The sequence below is a fragment of the Hipposideros armiger genome, unplaced genomic scaffold, assembly GCF_001890085.2.
Source record: "Hipposideros armiger isolate ML-2016 unplaced genomic scaffold, ASM189008v1 scaffold_40, whole genome shotgun sequence".
NCBI classification, from domain to species: Eukaryota; Metazoa; Chordata; class Mammalia; order Chiroptera; family Hipposideridae; genus Hipposideros; species Hipposideros armiger.
The window spans coordinates 4649336-4670621 of record NW_017731390.1 but is presented as its reverse complement, the minus strand read 5'-3'; the positions used below and the strand labels follow the sequence as shown (position 1 = coordinate 4670621).

Genomic DNA, 21286 nt, shown 5'->3' with positions numbered 1-21286 from the left:
GAGAGAGAGAGAGAGAGAGAGAGAGAGAGAGAGAGAGAGAGAGAGGAAGGCATGCATCTTTGTTCTGTCATCCTTACGGTCATCAGGAAGCATCTAGGATTCATGATGAGGCCTCAGGGTGTGATAAGGGGATAAGAAATCCTGTGTGCCTGCATATTCCAGCAGAAAGCAGAGCAGCTAAAAAGTTGCCCTCTATCTTTCTGCTTGTCGGCCTGTATATTACCACCTTACTCCATTTGTTTTAGCTATATTTATGTATCTGTGGCACCTTTAGAAGCATATTCTGTGTAGGCAGAGATGGCTTTCTGTTGTTTCGTGTTCAGTGTCTCTGCTCCTCATGGGACATTGTACATACACATACACACATATACGTAGGCAGAGGCATATGGAGTTAGTGGGAAACCCAAAATTCACGTCTGCTGTGGGAATTCAGACATCTCACCATAAGTCACTCAGGTCCTGCTCTTAAGTCCCTGCCTGGAAGGAATTTAAAGGAGACTTGACACACATGGTCAGGTCTACAGATGACAATTCAAGACATTTACAGGCCAGGGTCCTTTAGTGTTGGGATACGTGTCTATATGTACATGTGCGTGTATAACCTGAATACAACTGAGCCTTCACACTCTCACCTCTGCTCAGTGTCACCATTGAAAATAAAGCACAACCTTGAGAGCCATGAAGAGTAAGTTAGGTCTGTACTGGAGGTTTTCTTGAGGGGCTGGTGGTGAATGGGGAGATTAGACCACGCTGTAGTCAATAAAACTGCCCCCGAACTTAATTACTCCACCTTTGTCCCCAAAGTCTCAATATGACAGCTCCTCCCAAATCTCTCTTCTCTGTTTCTTAAAACAAGACCTTGCCCTTGCTGGGTCTCTGGTTCCTGTCCCCTATTTTTTTGCTCACCTCCCTTCCCACCCACCCCAGGCTCTTCTTGTGCAGCTCTGTAATATTTCCTCATTTGATAGCCCTAACCATTACCTTAACCAAACATCCCTCCTCCTTAGAAGAGGCACAGGTGAGAGCTTGGGCATGTGGGAAGGTTGTCATCCGTCATTTGGTCCCTCTCACACGTGCACAGGTATGCAGACAAGTGTTTATGTTTCCATCTATAAGTCTGCCTCTTCCTGTCTGTATCTCTTAATCATTTCGTTGATGTGACACCACTGCAATCCAGCATATAGTCCTGGGCTATGTAGTCTCCCATCCCTTAGCTCCAGAGTAGGTGGTCCCACTCCTTACCCTTCCACCAGCCCACCATTGCCTCAGTCACACTTTTGGAGGTTTTTCCAGGTGTCCACCCTCCACCCACTGGCTGAAGGTCAAGATTTCCAGTCCAGTTCACCTTCCAAAGATGTGGAGAACAGTGTTTTCAAGAAGCCACACGTGGAGCTGCTCTCTCTGAGGACTCCAGAAGTCCATCTGGATAGCTTTCTTTCCTCTGACCCAGAGGCCTTGCTCTTTTCATTTCTCTTGCCCTCCTTCATTCACTCTGAACTCTACCAGACCTGTTCTCATTCTGTTTGTCCTGCCCTCACCCCACCTTCCCCACATTGAACTATCCCCAAGCCACCTAATGGTGTTTCAAGCAGGAGGCTTTGAGGGCTCGAGAGAGAAAAGAAATAAGGGCTTGAGGGGCCAGCCAGGTTAAAGGTCTTTACTTTTGGAATAAAAATATTCATGTCAGGCGTGTCCCTGTGCTGCTCCTCCCACCCATCCAGGATACCCTGTCTTTTTGTCACATACTCCCCACCCTCAGTCTTAGGGAAAGGCCGCAGAACCCCTTTAGGGTCCAGACGCTCCTTCTCCTTACAGCCTTGATTTATGTTCAGGGGAATCTGGGACATAGTTTAAATTGCTCTGGAAGAGATTTAAGTTTGACTAATATGTAAGAACTTCTCAGGTCCATTGAAAGTGCCTTCCTGAAACCTGAGGCTGGGTGGTGGTGAGTGGTGCTGATGCAGGCGGCAGACTTTGCTCTCTATCTCCCTCTGGTGGTCACTCAAGGGAGGCAATGGGCGATAATCACCCCAAGCTCGTGATTTGTGCGTGGTTGCTAGGAGGTGGGGATCAGGGAACGGAATGGACTTAGGAGAGGAAGCCACATCTGCCCACCTTTTCTCTGGGAACCTGAATGTCTCTCTGACCCACAGAATGCTCTTCAGGCACTGCAAACAGGCACAGACATTGAGACAGGACATTATTTCCTTACCCATTTTCCTTTTTCTTCTTGTTGATTTTTTCCACAGGAAGGGGCCAAAGAGGAGAGAGGAGTAGGCTACTGGAGTTCAGAAGGGTGGAAGGTACTGATCCTGGCAGGAAGGGGAAGAAGCTGGCACTTGGGATTTACAAGGTCAGGGAGAAGTTTCGATAACATGCTTGTAGGATATGGAGCCCACTTGTAGGGTGTGGGATGGCTGGAACATTTGGGGGAAGTGACCCCTTGCACAGGCATAACGCGTACTTCTGAACCTTCTCTGAGTGAAAGGAGGTGGGATAGCTAGGGAGGGAGACAGGCTGGAATGTGGAAGTGACTGGTGAAGGGGCAGGAAGAACACACCCCAAGGGTGTTGAGTTTTTATAATCTCCCATGGGAAGTTTGGGGTGCAGATTGTGAGCTATACTTCCCTAAATGAACTATACTTCTTTTCTGAACAGAGCCAAATCCCTAGACTCCTTTCTTATCCCCTGAAGAACGTTGAGGTTTCTTCCCAAATTCCCAAATTAGCTTTGGAGCCCCAGACACCTCCAGATTCCTGGCTGAGCAGGCGCTGTTCAGTGTCTTGTGACACTTATTCAACTTGAAGTTGTGCTGAAGAACCGAAGTGCTGAAAGTACTTGTTCAGCCTGAAGTGCGGCAAACAGCATCAGACTTTAAGATGTCAGCCCTCACTGCCCCCAGCCCTCCACGGACAAGCCCCCTATGCATCAGGCTGAAAATGCGGCTGGAGCAGGTGTTGGAGCTCCTGTCCACTTCATGACTTTGCTCCTCGGTTATGATTGCTAGGCCCTCCTGATAGGACAAAGCCCCCAGACCCTTGTTAAAGAAACAGTGTCCCAGAGGGAGCCTTTGAAGCTCTGCCTCCAAAAGCACTTGGAGCTGAAGTGTCTCTCCATTTTATCAGCTTCCCCAGGCTGTGCCATGCCCCACTCTGTTTTCCTTAGCCCTGGTAGGGGATAGCGAGGTGTTGTTGGACAGCACCTGAAAGAAGGAGAGGGCGGCATAGAGGGCACAAAGTGGTCACAAGCATTGGACTCCCACATGTAGAGGGGTCCATCCCCTTGTATGTCAAGGCTGCAGGGTCCCTCCAGGGCCTGGATCACCTTCAGTTTCTCACCTAGAAGCCTCTGACCAGCTTGAAGGGGAGACGGAAGAGCATTGCCTCCCTCTGGAAGAAATTCTGGTCCAGGATGGCCTCCATCTGCACAGTAGAGAATAAACCTCACAGGATGCTTTGCATTTGGGGAGCCACCAACTTCCGAGGTGGTCTGCAGTAAAAATTTTAATTTCAGCCCCCCCCCCCCCGCCGTAATCCCTTTGCCCATGAGTGCTAGAGTCAAACAGAAACGGGCATGGAGTAAGAATCTGGAGACCTGAGTTCTGTAGAGAGCTCTGTTAGGAGGCGGCAGTGTGACCCTGGAGAAGTACCTTCTGCTGCCTGGGCCAGAGTGTTCATTCCTGAGTGAGGAGCTAGACCTGAGTGAGCTCCTGCGTCCCCTCTAGTGGTCAAACTTAATTTTACCCCGCTTGTCTTTCCACCCACCCAGCATGAAACTCGCAGACATCTCACCAGCTCCATCTGTTGGGGAAGGAACTCTTTCTCCATGACCACGGCCAGCAATTGCTGTTGCTCCTCGCTCAGCTCTGCAAAGGATAGGGAAAGGAGCTAGAGGGAGGGACAAGGCGTGCTCTCGCTTCCTCTGGTGGGCAAGGGGATTGTAACACAGCTCTGGGAGCTGGGGCTAATATGTGTGTGTGCGTGTACGCATGTGTTGGGGGACAGCAGATGCACTATTTCCCTTCTAGGAGAGGATGAGAGAAGATTCCTGGAAAGATACATTCCCCCTTTTGGGGGGGAATATAGATGGGGAGTAGGTGGGCGCGCACTGCTTGCCTTTTTCTTGGAGAAGGGGACAACAGGATTTGGATTCTGATTCACTTTGCCTGTGGTCAAACCAGAGCTGGCTTCACCGGCATGCAACCTGTCAAGTTGCTCGTGGTGCCATACTTGGTTTAATGTTCTGCTGTTGTCATCACGAATAATATTATAAGAATAATAATTCTTGATAATTTTTTAACAAGGAGTCCTTGTATTTTCATTATGCACTGGAACCCATAGATTATGTTGCAGGTCCTGCTTGGTACCATTGTGCCTAACCCAGTAAGCCCATCAGGCCCAGTGGGGCTGACCCCATCCCCACTCTGGACTCTCACCACAGAGAGCCCCCAGCAGGTAGAGGATATAGCCAGCTGATTGAGTTTGCTAGAAGTCTCCTGCAGTCATTCCAAGGCTGTGTCCCCGGCCCCGCACCTCCGCACCTCGTATTCCCTGAACCACTGGCTCGTTAAGATCTAGGGCCTGATCCACTTGACACAGAGATGGGAGTGATCCAGTTAGAGAGACAAGGAGCTCCCTGAGGGAGACGGAGCGGGTCTCCCCGCTCAGAGTGGGGACTCCCTCAGGGCGGGGGTCCAGTCTCTCGCTCAGCCTAAAGAAACCTCCCCTCGAGTGGACGTGTGGGCTGAGATTTTACTGGAGGAGGCGGGTCACGCCCCATCCAGCCACACTCGGCCCCAGGATAACCCAGCCTCTCCTCTAGCCGTCTTAAGCCCCGCCTCTGGCACCTTTAGCTCGGCGATCACCGTCGCCACCGTGCAGCGGGTTCTTACAGTCTGGCCCCTACCACTTTGGCACCGCCCCCAATTCCCCCAACTCCGCCCCAGGTGACCTCACCCCGCCCCCAGACGTTTTAAGCCCGCCTCTCGCCCCCGCAGTTCTGCAGTCAACACTCCAACCTTCTCCGAACTTCCTCCTCGCCCTGTCCCCGGCCTCCAGCAATCCCGCCCACTCTGCCCTGGCCTCGCACCTGGCCCCGCCCCGCCCCTCCCCACCCCAAACTATGTCCTCCAACTTCTGCGCCTGACCCGGCCGCGCCAGTCCTCTTAGCCCGGAGGTCCGCTGTTCTGGTGTCAGGCCCTTCAGCGCCAGCAGCTCCTCCACTTCAGCCGGCAGCGCCCCAAACCTCGTGGGCTCCCGGGGGGCCAGCTCAGGACCGGACTGAGCTTTGGGTACAGGACAGTGGTGACCAGGATTTAACCCACTCTGCCTGTTTTCACATGACTTCACCCAGCGAGTCCCCTACCCCAGGCACAGAGGCCCCCTTCTGGGGCTTGGTGTCCTGTGACCTCCGTCAAGTATCCTTTCCCAGGGAAAGATGATCCGGACAGAATCTAGTAAGGGGTGCCCTGAGAGTTCAACTCTACAGTATTTTACAAAAGGCATTCAGGATACTGCAGAGGGGAAAGGGACACTTCTGTCACCATAGGAAATGGAGAAACAGAGCACCAGGACTGAGGGAAAAGGCATCCTCCTGCATCGTGGTGCAGCCCTAGGTGGGTTTAGCCCCAACCTGCCTGGACCAGCATGATGGAGGCTGGGGGCAGGGAGAGGACACCCATGAAAGCCACGGCTGGGATCCCAGACATCACCATGTCCTGCCAAAGTCTGAGGGACTCCTCTGCATCCCACCTACCATCACACCTAGGTTTGGAGAAGGGGCTCTGGGCTTGAGTTCCTCATTGACGGGGTTTTTTTTTCCTTTGTGTCTTTGCGTCCCTCTTGTTTTCAAAGACTTTGTCCGCCCTTTCCCAGCCCCCATCACATTATGGGATAGGGAAGAGGAGCCCTTCAGCTTCTCTCACCTTTGGAAGGGAGCATTTTCAGCTTCTGCTCCTTGAATGGGAGGATGTCTGTGGGGGCCAAAAATGGACACGGGCTGTCACTGCCGCCCAACTCCTTGCCTTCCCTGGTGGCTCCCCTACCACATAGTGTGGCCTCTGGGAGTGGGAGGAGTGATGGGAAGTGCAGGCATTAGGGAGCCACACAGAAGGGGTTGGGAGAGGCCCAGGAAGGGGCCGGGGTCACCAGCTGGTTATGGGGGCAGACCCGAAAGAGGAATGGAAGACCCCACCTCCCAGATTTCAACTTGACTCCAAAGGCCTGGAGACGTGAGGATGGACCCTGGGCTATATGCCTCCCCTCCTCTCCCTCACATTCCAGCCAGCATCCTCAGCTGCCCTCCCCAGTGACTGCTGCTTGAGGTAGGTTGATGGTGGTGCTGGAACTGAGAGAGCCCTGGGGAAAGAGACAGGCGGTCTAGGGGGTGGGGCGTGAGAGAGAAGTGAAGAGAGGGGAATTTGGCAGAGGGTGGGAAAACTGGCAGCGGGTGGAACTGCAAGGGGAAAGCACCAGCTGGGAGTCTGGAAACTTGGGTTTTGCTCACAGATTCACCACCAAGGAGCTGGTGAGCCACTGGACTTTTCCCAGGTAGTTTCCTAAACACTCTGAAATGGGGACTGCAATAGCAATTTAGCCTACCTCATAGGACACGTGTGAGACAACAGATGGAAAAGTCCTCGGAAAAGAAGCGCGGTGTTATAAAAGATGAAAATGCCATTGTTAGGGGAACTGGATGAGAGGCAGGTATGGATGAGAGAGGTACGTTAAGATGCCCTAATGACAGGCAAGGCTGCAGGAGAGATTCAAGGACTGTGGGAGGGGAGGAGTGGGGCAAGCATGTGTATGCATGGGGATGAGGCAGACAAAACATCTGGGAGATTCCCAACTTTGAAGCCCCAGCAGTGAGGAGGGGAATGACATGCCCCATCCAGTCTTGCCCGCCTTCTCCAGGGCGGTTTCCTGCAGTGTCTCCACAGCCTCAGTCACCATGTACGGGTTCTCCGCACACTGCCGAAGCTTCTTCAGTTTCCTGTGGTGGGTGGGGGAGGGCCCTCTTCCTGTCCGTGCCCTCTTCCTCAGTTGCGTCCCTGGGTCCACCATTGTCTCTCCCTATGCCTCCCTCATTCCATTCTCTTGGAAGGGGAGTGTGTGTGAATGTCCCAGAAAACAGGGGCCCTGTGGTTTCTAGTCCTAGTTCTTCCTTGACTCCCGGTGTGACCTCTGATAACTCACCATCCTTCTCTGGGCCCTTTGGTGAAACGAAGATTCCTGCCAGTTCTCACAGCCTGTGCAGCTCTGGGTGGGGCATGCCCTGGATGCCAGCCCCTCTCTGGCCTGGAATCCTCAACCTGCCTTCCCACCCCCTTTTGTAGCTCATTTTTTGTTAGGTTTTCCAGATCATTCACAATGCTGAGGGATTTTTAAAATTTTTATTAAAAATATAGCTAACATACAATATTATATGAGTTTCAGAGGTACACCCTAGTTGTTCAACATTTACAGATCTAAAGAAGTGATCACCATGATAAATCTAGCAACCATCTGACACCATACTATGCTATCCCAATATTATTGACTATATTCCCCATGCTGTATGTTACATCCCCATGACTTATTTGTTTTATACCTGGAAATTTTGACCACTTATTGTCCTTCAGCTCCCCCTCCCTTTTTAATTTTTTTTATTACAGCTGACATTTACTATTATATTAATTTCAGGGGTACAGCATAGTGGTTAGACATTTATATAATTTAAGAAGTGATCCCCCTGACTAGTCTAGTACCCACCTGGCCCTAAACATGGCTATTACCATATGATTGACTATATTCCCTATGCTGTACTTTACACCTCCATGACTATTTTGTAACTACCATGTTGTACTTCTTAATTCCCTCACCTTTATCACCGTGCCCCCCCAATCCCCTCCTATCACCCCAACAAATCTAGTACCCATCTGACATGATACATAGTAATTACAATATTATTATTATTATTATTATTACTATTATTTTAATAATTTTTTAGAAAATTTTATTGGGGACAGTGTGTTTTTCCAGGACCCATCAGCTCCAAGTCAAGTAGTTGTTTCAGTCTAGTTGTGGAGGGCACACACATCTCAGTGGCCCATGTGGGGATCGAACTGGCAACCTTGGTGTTATGAGAACTGCGCTCTCACCAACTGAGCTAACCAGCCACCCTGATAGTTATTACAATATTATTGACTATATTCCTTATGCTGTACCCTACATCCCCATGACTACTGTGTAACAACCAATGTGTACTTCTTATTCCCTTCCCCTTTTTTCACCCACACCCTAACCCCCCTCCCATCTGGCAATCATAAAAATAAAAATGTTTTATGAGTTTGTTTCTGTTTTGTTTGTTTGTTTATTTTGTTCTTTAGGTTCCACATATATGCGAATCTTGTTACAGACTTTGTCTTAAAGTCTATTTTGTCTGGTTAAGTATGACTACCCCAGCATTTTTTGTTTGTTTGTTTCCATTTTTGTGAAATATCTTTTTTTCATCTCTACTTTCTGTCTTTCAATCCGAAGTGAATCTCTTGCAGGCAGCATATGTAAGGATTTTGTTTTCTTATCTATTCTGCCCTATGTCTTTTGATTGGAGCATTTAATCCATTTACATTGAAAGTAATTGTTGATAGATATGTAGGTATTGCCATTTGATTTTTCATAATTTTGATTCCCCCCCACTCCCGTCTTAAAGAAGTCCCTCTAACATTCCTTTTAATACTGGTTTGGTGGTGATGAACTCCTTTAGCTTTTTCTTGTCTGGGAAGCTCTTTATCTGTCCTTCGATTTTAAATGATAGCTTTGCTGAGTTAGAGTAATCTTGGTTGTAGATCCTTCTTTTCATCACTCTGAATACTTCCTGCCAATCCCTTCTGGCCTGCAAAGTTTCTGTTGAGAAATCAGCTGACAGTCGCATGGGGGCTCCCTTATAACTTACTAGTTGCCTTTCTCTTGCTGCTTTTAGGATTCTCTCTTTGTCTTTAACCTTTGCTATTTTAATTATAATGTCTTGGTGTGGGCCTGTTTGGGTTCATCTTATTTGGGACTCTTTGCTTCCTGGGCTTATACGAGGTCAGACAGTTAAGTTCACAAACTCATCCTAGAAAAAGTGCTACATACTTCATTGCTGAATTTCACTATGGTCACCTTCGAAGTACTCCCCTTAGGAAGCTATGCACCGATGCCAGTGCCTAGTCCACCCTTCAAAGCAATTATGGAACTCTTTTTCTGGAATGGCCATCAGAGCTGTCGTTGTATGACCCTTGATATCCTGAATGTCATTAAAATGTCTTCCTTTCAATATTTCCTTTAGCTTCGGGTAAAGAAAGACATCATTGGGGGCCAGATCAGGTGAGTAGGGAGGGTGTTCAATACAGTTATTTGTTTACTGGCTAAAAACTCCCTCACAGACAATGCCGTGTGAGCTGGTACATAGTCGTAATGCAAGAGCCATGAAATGTTGGCGAAATGTTCAAGTCATCTAACTTTTTCACACAGGCTTTTCAGCACTTCCAAATAGTAGACTTTTTGTCCAGTTGGTACAAATTCATAATGAATAATCCTTCTGATATCAAAAAAGGTCAGCAACATTGTTGCTACAAGTTCGCGAACTTAATTGTCAGATTTTGTATGTCTATTTCCTTCAGGTTAGAAAAGTTTACAGTCATTATTTCTTCAAATAGGTTCTCAATCCCTTGCTTTCTCTCTTCTCCTTCTGGTACCCCTATGATGTGAATGTTGTTACACTTGATGTCCTAGAGGTCTCTTAAACTATCCTCATTTATTAAAATTCTTTTTTCTTTTTGCTGTTCTGATTGAGTGTTTTCTGTTACTTTGTCTTCCAAATCGCTTATTTGATCCTCTGGTTCATGTAGTCTGCTGGTGATTTTTTCTAGTGCATCCTTAATTTTAGTTATTGTATTCTTTACTTTTGACTGGTTCTTTTTTATGGTTTTTATGTCCTTTTTTTATGCTTGCTACCTCTTTGTTGAAGTTCTCACTAAGTTCACTGAGCATCCTTATAACCAGTGTTTTGAATTCTATCTTTAGTATGTTGCTTGCCTCCATTTCATTTATTTCTTTTTCTGGAATTTTCTCCTGTTCTTTTATTTGGGACGTGTTTGTCTATTTCCTCATTTTGGCTGCCTCTCTGTTTGTTTCTATGTATGAGGTAGATTTGCTATGTCTCCCAGTCTTGGCTGGGTGGCCTCATGTAGTAGGTGCCCTGGTCACCTGCTCCAGGTGCTCCATGAATGTCTCTTGTGTGGGTTGTATGTGCCTTTCTTTTATAGTTGAGCCTTGATTGCTATTGGCACATTAGTGGGTAGGATTGACTCTCAGGCTGATTGGCTGTGGGGCTTGGCCGTGTCCTCAGCTTACGGGCTACTGTGCAAGGGGCTTACCCCAGTTAGTGGGATTTGCCCCAGCAGGCTCTGGTGCCTGTTGAGACCACCCTTTGTGTATGCCGCTTGTGGGGCTAATTGGGCAGTGCTCTGCTGTGGTCTGAAGCCAACCTCCAGGTATGCTGGTTCTGGGGCCTCTTGGGATGGGCTCTGGTGCAGTCTTATGTCACCCACTGCCTGTGACCATCCAGGGACTACTTGGTAGGAGCTACAAAGTGACCTGTGGTTTTTTTGCTGCCTGTGCTAAACCTGGAGGCACATGGGAGAGGCCACGCTGTGAACTGAGGATGGCTGCCACCAGTACCAGGCCTGGGGTAGCTCTGCAAAAAGCCAGGACACCTCCTGGCCACCTGCCAGAGGCCTGCTGCCACCTACCAACTCCCTTAAAGTATAACCGCTGATAAAGCCTTGTGCAGTATGTGAGTTGGGTGAGGTAGAGTTTCAGGGAGTCACTAGAGTGGAAAGAGTTGTGCTTACCAGGTTAATGCAGATTCTGGTTTGGGGTCAGTGCTGAGCCTAGAGCTATTCAGGAAAAGTCTCAGAGCACATCGAGGCCAGTTATCACCCGCCTGGAGCCTGTGGACTCCAATAGTTTTCCAAGAAAGAGTGCATCGTGGGCGGGGCTGGCTGCTCTCAGAGAAAGTGCTTCTGGGATTGGGGGAGTTGAGTGGGGCGGGGTCCCAGTGAATCAGCAGGGCAGAGTCCTGGAACTCACCAGACCAATCAGATTCAGATTTGGTTGGAAGTGTAGGGGGTGGGCTCAAACATTTAAGATGGTGGCCACCTCCCTGTGTGGGACAAGGACCCCACACAGGGAAAATGGTGACTGTCCTCCAGCCCTGGCCTCGAAGTCATATACCTCAGCCTGCTCCCCATATGCCTCTGATGCCCCCCGAGTCACCATCACTCCTGTGGAGCACAAGGTGAGTGCCTGCGAGCGAGTCTGTACTCATGCTGTTTCTAAGGATGTCTGGGTTTCCCACAGCCTTCAATTTCACTTAGATGGTTGGAATCCCCACTGTTTTTCACAGCTAGATGTTGGGGCTCCTCTTCCCGGCCCCAGTACTCTGGACTAGGGAGCCTGGAGTAGGGGTGGGGTCTTTCGCTCCTCTGGGGGAACCTCCGTGGCCAAGGTATCCCTTCTTGTTTTCAACCACCACACGGAGGTTTGGGACCAGTCCATTTTGGGACCAGCCAGTCTCGACGTGGCTTCTTTTTTATATCCTTAGTTATAAAACTTCGGTTCAGCCAGACTTCAGATGGTTCCCCAGGTTAATTGTTCTATAATTTAGCTGTAATTTTAATGTGTTCATGGAAGGAAGCTGGCATGATGTTTACTCTGCCCTCTTGGATCCCCTGTGACAATGCTGAGGTTTTGGATGTCCAGGGAGTTTTGACATTTGCCGCCTACTGTGACAGATATTCACTTATTCACTGGAGATGTGTGAATGCAATCTTGGTGATCTTGGAGTCTTTTTTTTTGGTTCTACAGGACAAACATGCCCTCGTGCTTGATTCCACACATCCCTGGAAGGAAAACTTCCTTTATTGATTCTGCATGATAAATTGACGCAACCCCAAAAGTGAATGAGAATTGAGGGCTGGCCACAGACATTAGTTTTACTAGGGGGAATTGAGGTTTTTGTTTTGCATTCTAAAAGAGGAAGATAGTAGTCCTCATAAGTGCAGAATTGAGTATTGTGATTCAGAGAAGATCAACTGGAATCCATGAACCTCAGGCAGGCAGGCATGTGGGTTGTTGTTGGTAACAGGACATTAAACAGGACAGAGACATATGAATAGAGAAGAGCCATAATGTGCTGAGTCCAAGTGCTGGAGACTACAGAGCCATCTTCACCTAACCAAAGGGCTATTAGGACCAAGAGAAACTGGGCTTTCTCTGCACAGCCCCAGGGACAGATCTTGGACCCATGGGAGCACGGAACAAGAAGGTAGGCCAGGTAGAATGAGCATTTCCAACGTTGTTCTGCATTATTTACTTCTGCTCTGATAGAAGGGAAACTTTCTCAAATGCATCACCTGCTTCCTGTGCCTGAGAGTGGATGCTCTGAGATTTGACCTTTTTTGCAGGTAACTCAAAGTTACCTGTTAATATTATGCATTTGCCAATGCTCAAAGGTCCTTTGAGGCAAGGGGAATCATTTGTCCACACACATTTAGAAGACACTAAAGTCTCTACTGCAATGCTTTTTTTTTCAACAAAACTTTATTGCTAATAGTTTTCAAATATGTTTACAACAGCACACTATTCAAAAGGAAGTCGCGTCCTTCGCAGCACACAGGTTGATGCAATGCTTTTTTGAGTTCTTGTAAATACTTTAAATAATGTCCCTCCCTGCTATCAGGCTGTCATTTCTCACGGCTGTTATTCTGACTATCTGTAGTATACTTTTTGCTACTTCAGATATATTGCTTCTAACTTGTATGCAGGAAACCATAGTTCCAAAATGATTAGAAGTTCTATGTAAAGTAAGATTTTAAAAACGGGTAAAATAAGTGGGTTCTAAATGAGTGTTCCTGTCAACAAAGTACATGAACCTTAGTGGGTGTTTGCTTTAGGTGACCCTTCTGGGCTCACATGACACCTTGTCACCCTGGCTATTATTAATGATACACTAATCTGTCAGGTCCCCAAAGGTGGGCACCATGACTTCCTCATCTTTGTGTCTACAGTGCCTGCCACGTAGTAGTAACTCAATAAATGTTTACTGAATGAATGAGTGAGCTTGTGGTGGCATCTGCTGTGGCAGCGTGTACACCTTGCTCTGCTTTGCTTGCTTCATTCCTGGTTTGGGGCAACATTCCTCCTAGACAGGCGAGGTTGCTGGGGACAGTCCCATAGAGATGAAGTGAACCTGTTTCTATGTGGAACTCCCCTTAGTCTAATGGAGAGGCACAGTCCCTCCCCTTGAGATAAGCTACTTGGGTTACTTCTGGTTTTGATGCTGACATCTCTCACTCTGTAGAAAAGCTCAGTGTTGCACTTGAAATGTCTGCATGTGAGCCCAAGACAGGAAGGGTGGGGCTGTGTCCTACCGGTTGCTCCTTAACTGCCTCTCTCAGCTCCTTGGTGTATTTAGTTTGCTCCTCTATTCATTTCCTTTTGTAGAGAACGAGGCTTTGTAGGTGCTTCAGTCTCTGTGTCTGGGGTATGTTTGGGTCTCACCAGATTCAGAGCTCCTTAAAGAGAAAGCACCCTGTTTCTTCCATTAATCTGGGAGTTCCCTGAGAGTTCGGTTTATAGCTCTCCCCCTCCGACTGGGGGCTCCTTTGTCTGCTACTCCATAGGATAGGAAGAATTTGGTGGCGGAAGGGCTGAGTGAGTGACTTCCCCTCTTCCCACCTTTACACACAGCCTGCTGGCCCCAAGGTGCTGTGTGGAGAGGACAAGAAGGGACCTGCCCCAGGCCTCCCAAGTTCTTGCCTCAGAGCTAGACCAGGTGTGTAGCTGGGTTTTCTTGGCACCTGACAGCTTTGTACTTGGCTCCAGTACATCCCTGTAGGAGAGGTTGGGCTTCACTTAGTACCTCCCCGTCTTCTTACCAGGCAGATAGGCCGGAAGCAGCAAAAATGAGGCCATCCAGCTGCCTCGCCAGGGCCTGGGAGGCATCTCAGAACACGGGTCCTATGATCCCTGATCCCTGGCAGAGATAAGGATGGGGGTGAAACCAGTTATGCCACCCCTTCCTGCCTGCCCAGTGGACAAGTACAACCCACAGGCCAGGGTGCTGAGGGAAGGGTTTAGGGGTTCCGCAACTGTTGTTCTAGGCGGAGTGCCTCTGAGTCTGTGGAGGCCCCGCTCTGTCCAGTCTCCTACAAAGGGCTGAGCTGGAGCTACAGCTTCTGAAGGCCCCCTCCCACCAAATTCTGACTCAGAGACCCCAACTGGCTGGGCTGAAGGGGTTCTCTCCCTGGGCAGGGGAGCCAATGAAGCATCTCCCCTGCTATCTCTTCAAGCCCCCACTCACCCATGTTCCCTCTTCCTTTTCTCCAGTCCTAACTCCAGAGAGGAAAAGGAATTTGAGCCAGAGGCGGGCCATGGAGATAACTTGTGGAACGTTTATTGTCCAGGGCTCTAGGTCTTCTCCTGATCAGGCCTCCAGGCAAAGCTTCCCTCCCTGGATCCTTTTCCATCCTGAGCTCACCTCTGAGAATTGGGGATAAATGACAGGGTAGCGGAACTGATTCTCTGCAGACCTTAAAGGCTCGGTCTGCTCAGGATGACAGGAAGTCAAATGAGACTCCAGGAATGGACATCAATATAGAAACACGAGGCCCTGCCTGTCCCCCACCCTTCCACCCCCACAGGTCTACACAGTCCATTTCCCAGAACCCAGTGCGATGTGGTCCAGCCTGATTCCAGTAGGGGGTGGGTGAGCAGAGTGGGGCAGACTCTGAGAGTGGCAGGGGAAGGACGAATGGAGGGTTTGATAGGCATGGGCCAGGATTCCAAGACCCAGGCCAGGGTGTGGCTGGGGTGGATGGTCAAAGCTGCAGCCTGAAACTTCCCACGCCCCAGTTCCTTCCTCCATCCCTGAGTACCCCTGGACGTGGGGAGGCCCATGTCTTCTGGCAGAAAAGGATGGGGGGCGGTCCCAGCTTTTTTTAAAGATGAGCCAAGTTGAGGCTTCCTGGATGATATAAGGGAATTCAGCCTTGGAGTGGTGGAGGAGCCTCAGGGATGGAGAGAGCAGTGGTGGAGAGGGGGCTGGAAAGAAGACAGGAAAGTCAGGATGGGTCAGAGGGACCAGGGGAGGTGAGAGATTCCCCTTTGCTACTCCTTGAGTGGCCACCAGTGTGCCCAGGCTCTGCCCCAAGCTGGGTGGAACCCTGGTTCATGGCGCTTCTCTTCAGTTTCTACGGGGCTCCTACAGGCTTCCCCAAAGCAGCTGTGTCCTCCATGGAGGCCATATGGGCAGATCACCCTCCTTGGGGGCAAGGAACAGGATGTGTTGACCCCTTTGGGTCCCTTGACGAGTCTGTTTGGTGATAGGGATATCTCATGTAGCCCCTTGCTTCAGCTAACTTGGTCTCCACGCCTTTACCCCTCACCAGGAATTCTTTTTTTAACTTTGGACACCTCAGTTTCTCCCTACCTCCTGCTCAGACTCCTGATGAGAGAAAAGAAGATTGCCAGGAGGGTAATCGCTCCCTCTCCCTTGCTTCCTATGCCCCCTCCAGCAGGCTGGAGACTGCCAGCTGATGACTGATGCCCAGACATTGCCCACCTCCCTCCAGGGCCCCTCCATTCCCCATCCTTCCAGTTCCGGCATCATTAATTCATAGGCCCTGGCATCCCTAGAAGATAGACTCTAGTGTCAGGAGCTGAGTGTCTAGTGCCAGGTAGGAGGGGAAACAGGAGTTGGCATCCAGCCCAGTAGGAGCACCCACCACCAAAGTGGTGGTGGAGGGGGGGTGGCAAAGGCCCCAACACCCTCCCACTCCTCACTGCCAGGCCACACACATCCAAGAAAATGAGCTTTAAGAGAGAGATCAAGGGCATTCATAAAAGCGACTTTATTGAGCTGTCTTGGGGCGATGGTCTGGGCAGGGGAGACCTCCTAGTCCCTTCCCCGTGTCCAGCTTTCCAGTGAGTGACCCATCCCCATCTCAGGCATAAAGGAGACCGCTTCACCCCAAAGGGAAAGAGTTCAGGAAACCCTTCAGTGTATAAAGGAGAGGCAGAAAGATGGGGAGTCTTTAGGAAAGGAAGCAGAGGGCCCTAAGCCAGGGGTTCCCCAAAAGAGAATGCAGGGAACAGAGCCTGGGGCTAAGAAAGGCAAGAAGTGAGGGAGAGCTTCTCAGTAAAGGTGAGAGAGAAGACAGGAGGAACCCACAGGATCCTTCTCAATCTGGCCACACCCCAACTTTCTGACCTCACCTCCTGCTTGGTCCCGTCATCCCCTCGCCCCTCTTTGCACCCTTTATTCCAGCCCTAAAGTAAGTCTTGCTGCTGCCCAGACATTCCAGATTGTTTTACATCTTCTTGCTTTTGTCCACCACCTTTCAGCTAGGGTCCTCCCTCTTCTGCTCAAAGCCCTTCTTGTTTTTGAAGAGTCAGTTCAAACATTGGTACAGCACAGCGAACCCTTTGAGATCGCCTCAGCCAGGCAGAGGCTCCTTCCATGCGCCCACAGCTGCCTGCTCCTACTTCTGAGTTAGCACACATGTTATCCACTGTCATTCATTCTCTGTTCTGTCGTCTCCTTACCACTGTGGACTCGCGAGCTTTGGTCCTCTGACTCTAGCACAGTCTGGGCCCAGAGTAGACGCCAAAAGTAGACACCAAAAACTCCAGGCACCAAAGATCGTGTTGGTGGAGAGAGATCAGGAGTTTAGGGGAGACAGAGGAGGAAGGAGGATGGAATCTAGGGGATGAGATGGAGCTGCAGAGGAGGCAGAGGGGGTCAGAGGAAAAGAGAGAGCACAGCTGAAGGGGTGGGGGGTGCAGGGCCGGAGGAGTGGACCCTGGTCATCACACCATTGTGCTGAGGGTGGAGGAGTCATCGGAGCACACCGGCAGCACAGAGGCCCGCTTGAGGGGACGTCGGGTCTCATCCCGATTCTGCCACACGTAGTGGATCAGATAAACCACCACCAGTGTCAGCCAGGCCCCCATGGTGACCAGCAAAGCCACATCAGTGCTCCGCCGGGCCCCGCCCCGCCCCGGCCCACACAGCTCTTCCTCCCTTGCCAGTGGCAGGAACTCCTGCCCCACGAGGTCTGGTCGGGCTCCCGAGCCACACACGATGCCTGTCCCAGTGCCCGGTACCAGCCTCACCTGTCTGAGCACCTCCTGGAGGGCACAGTCGCAGTGCCATGGGTTGGCAGACAGGTTCACTTGGATCTGCAGCCCCACGAAGGCCTCCACAGGCACCGAGGCCAGCTGGTTGGCAGAGAGGTCGAGGTGCCGCAATGTGCCCGCCAGGCCCTGGAAAGCAGCCCCTGAGAGGTGGGCAAGGACGTTATGGGATAGATCCAGCTCCTCCAGAACAGGCAGGTGTTGGAAGGCACCAGCTGGCACTGACGCCATCTGGTTGGCATCCAGGTAGAGCTTGCGGGTGTCGTTGGGGATGCCGGTGGGCACGGCACTCAGGCCTGCCTGGCTGCAGCGGAACGTCCGCTCACCAGCCTCCTCTGCCACGTAGCAGCCCTGGGGAGGTACCTGGGGGCTGGGCATGGTACCCCCTGTGCCCAACACCAGCAGGAGGGACAGGAGGTGACCAGCTGGTGGGAGCATGGCCACAGCTTGGCATAGTCCTGGAGTGGAGTGGAATCTGGAAAGAAAAAGCCCCAGAAAGGAAGAATGAGTCCAGAGAATTCCATTCCGCACTGCCAGCTCTGTCCTCCTGAGGTCCCCCTGTGGAGGCTCTTTGGGCTGGAGCCCCTCCTTTGGGGGCTCTCTCAGGCCTGCGTGAGAGCTTTGCTTCCTCTTTGGGGTCTAGGGCTCCTCATTTGGACCCTTTGGGTAACAGATCTCCTGGGTCTGAGACTCTTCTAGGGTCTCTTTGATTCTGGGGCTAATCTATGAAGTCTCTTGGTCCAAGGCCCTATTGGTCATTCTGGGTCTGGGGGCTTCTAAGTTTCTGCTTCCATCCATGTATTGATTTCCTTCATTGGATTAGTCTTTTTCCACCAACCTACCTGGGTGGCTGCCAGGTGGGCCAGGTAGGCACCAGAGGGCTGGTTGGCACTAGTGTGAAGGAGACAAAGAGGACAGATCAGCGATAGGACTTCAGGGCATCCAGCTCGGCTAGGTGACTAAGGCCCCACCTCTGTGCCCATGCACCCAGTTTTCCTGGAGCCTCCACCCCTCTGCCTGCCCCAGCTGTGTCTTCTCCACCTGCCCCTTCCTCCCTCACACGTTCCCTCCTCCTCCCAGCCTCTCACCCCTGTTGGTAGGAGAGCTTTCTCCTGGGCTGCCCTCTTCCAGGAAGTAGCCTCCCTGCTGCTCCGCTCTGGAGACCCGCTTCCTCCTCCCGAAGTCCTGCTTGCTGGTAGCTGCTGGAAGTTGGGGGCTGGGGCCCAAGAGTGTTGAGTTTCTTGGCATGTGATTCTGGGCCCCAGGTGTCAGATACCTGAGCCATGGCCTGGCCAGACGATGCCAAGAGAGGGCAGATCCTGGACCCTGATGAACTCTGCCTGGGGAGACCAGGCCCCAATTTCATTCCCTGCCTCGGGCTCCCCTCCCAAGGCTTTGCGTTGCCGTCTTCCATTCTTCCTCTCCCAGCTGGGGTGGAGACTTCCTCCCAGAACCTCTGTCCCTTGCCCAGAGCCTGGCTGAGCAGAAGGATTCTTGTATGGCAGGCCCGCAGGGCAGAACTGGGGTGGGCCCCATTTCATATCCATTGCCTCCAGCACCCCAGCACCCCCCAACTCCATTCTTCCCCCGACTCTCCTCCTCTGCCCTTCTATCATGCCCTTTTTCCACGGTGAGCAAACTGGCCTCGGCCTTTTCCTTGGAAAACTTGTCTCTCTCTAGAGGAGCTCATCTCTGGCTCCTCACAGGGTGCCCAGCTCTCTTGCCTGGAGGGCAGCACTGTGGTTCAGTTTTCGTTTGTTCTCTGTGCTGTTGGTAGATGGCCCCTCTAGGAGTTGGAAGGCGTTCTTCAAGTTGCCAGAAGTCTGATATTTTGCCTACAAGTTTTCCTGCTGATTTTGTGTTCTGGATTAGAGCTGACTTAGGTTCTCTCCGTTTGTTGGGGCCCAGGGTTTCCCAAGTTGGTACTTTTCACTCTCCCTCATGCCCAAGAGCCAAGGAGGGCTAGGATGACATTCCCCAGGGCCTCTTGATCCCACTCACCCCTTGCAGCCCATGCCACTACCGTATACCAGCCTCTCTCTTTTTTTTTTTTTTTTTTAAGATTTTTATTGGGGAATTGGGGGGATGGGAACAGTGCTGGGGAATTGGGGGAAGGGGAACAGACAAGTTGCTGTCGTTTTGTTCATCAGTCTAGTTGTGGAGGATGTTGCTTCACTGGCCCAAGTTGGCTCTTCCCGGGCAAGGCACATCAGTCGCCGGCTTCTGGACAGCCGCTCACTGCGGCTGCTGGCCGCTCACGCTGGCTGCTGGCTACCGTAGCCCATGGCAACCCGCTGCCACAGGGGCTGCAGCCTACGCCGTCGCCGGTGACTCACAGCAGCCCAGCTCTAGGTTGAGCTGTTGTTCAGCATCTTAGCTGTGGAGGGCAGTGTCACTGGCCCTCACATGTGGGATCCGAACCAGGGTCCTCTGGCGTCCCAAGCCAGTTCTTAACCATCGCGCCACTCGGCCGGCCCACCAGCCTCTCTTAATGTTCACTGAGTAGTGGAAACGAAGAGAACAGCAGGGTGTCAGAGACTTGCACAGAGGAGGCTGAGGTCACATGCTGGGGAGACCTCTCTGAGAAGGAAAACCTTCCCAGATTTTATAAGAGGCTACAGATGACCAGGAACAGACACAATTGCAGGGCCCAGCACAAACATGAAAGGAGGACCTTGTTCAAAGACTGTTATGAATGTCAAGATGTCAACAGCAGATCGCAAAACCAAGAGCAGGGCGTGGCGCCCTGTGCAGCTGCACAGGTCACATGCCCACGAAACTGGCCCTGTAGGTGACCTTTGAACGAGCAGTGTCTGAAGCATGATGGGGGCTGGGATGACGGGGGGCCGGGATGAGACGTTAAGATACCAGATGATGTCATCTCTGGGGAGGCACCCACCACTGACTCATTCTCGTGACATCAACAGGGCATTTCACACACTCACACTTGTCCAAGGAATCAGATACAACACATTCTCTAGGCTTGGGCAGGAGAAGCGAAACATTTGTCTGTGGGTTGCTTGTTAGACCAGGCACTGTGCCACTGAATACTTCAGTGTCCATTTTGGGATTGTAGCTGGATGTGGAATAGAATACGTGTAGAACCCTGTCCCTCCCACGCTGCTCTTCTCTCGCACCGGGCCGGGGGTTGAGCTAGGACACAAGTGTTGAGCCTGGCTGTTGATGGAGTTATCTCCTTGTCAGACTAGGCCAGCTGCCAGAGAGGGACTGGGGTGCTCAGCACAGAAGCTGGAGGAGAAGCAGCAGTCTGCACACCTAGGACAGGCCATCTGGAGCACGGATGTGATTAACTGAGGGTGGCTGAGTGCAGTGCTCAGGAGAGAAGGGAGACGTGAGGGGAAGGAGGAACCTAACAGGATAATGCACAGTGCAGGCTGGGGGTTGACGAGGTTGGGGCAGAAATTCTCCTCTGCCGTTCCTTCAGCTCCCATCCTTGGATGTACTGTCTCAGTTGTCCAATGCACACTTCCTGTGACTCTTAGGCTTTGGGGATGCAGAGAGAAGTAAACACATCCCCCAGACGATGAGGAAGATAGACGTATACACAAACACAACCACCTGATAGCTTAGGGGAGGGCTGTAGCTGAGGTGTCTGCAGGAGTCAGAGGAGCCCAGAGGACGAGGCAGTGGACTCTGCCTGGGCAGTTGGGGAAGGCTTCACAGAGAAGGCGACAGGTGAGCTAGGCCTTGAGGGATGAGTAGGAGTCTACCAGATGGAAAAGGATCGGAGGAAAAGTATTATAGACTGAAACAACAGCAAAGAAAGGACAAGTTGTATTCTGAGAATGGAGCTCAGTGTGGCTGCCTGTAGTCTGGGATGTGTGGGTGAGTTATTTCCTTTAGCTAACATTTATTGAGAATGCTCTATGTACAGGAAATGCAACTATGAGTAAGACAGGCAGCTAGCACCCGAGCAGGGAAAGTGGATATGTAACAGATAAATACAGCACCCTCAGGGCAGGATAGAAGTCTTTACAAGGAATCTATGGAAACAAGAAGGATGTATGGGACAAGGGCGTGGCCAGGAATGACTTTTTGGGAGAAAT

At 51.0% G+C, this 21286-nt stretch overlaps 2 protein-coding genes across 3 annotated transcripts in view; both read right to left on the bottom strand.

Moving 5' to 3' along the window:
* GSDMA (gasdermin A) overlaps positions 1 to 2231 on the bottom strand; it is a 14676-nt gene extending 12445 nt beyond the window's left edge. For both annotated transcript variants that reach the window (XM_019638639.1, XM_019638641.1), the window contains exon 1: positions 2213 to 2231. In XM_019638639.1, coding sequence (XP_019494184.1) covers positions 2213 to 2216 — 4 coding nt within the window. In that variant the 5' untranslated portion in view covers positions 2217 to 2231. The remainder of the gene's footprint in view (positions 1 to 2212) is intronic.
* Positions 2232 to 15839: 13608 nt separating this feature from the next.
* Positions 15840 to 18467, bottom strand: LRRC3C (leucine rich repeat containing 3C). Its single transcript, XM_019638515.1, has 3 exons — positions 18308 to 18467; positions 18062 to 18131; positions 15840 to 17694 (listed from the first exon to the last, which is right to left on the bottom strand). The coding sequence occupies exons 1-3, from the start codon at positions 18465 to 18467 to the stop codon at positions 16893 to 16895; spliced, it is 1032 nt and encodes a 343-aa protein (XP_019494060.1). The 3' UTR covers positions 15840 to 16892.
* Positions 18468 to 21286: the final 2819 nt, after the last annotated feature.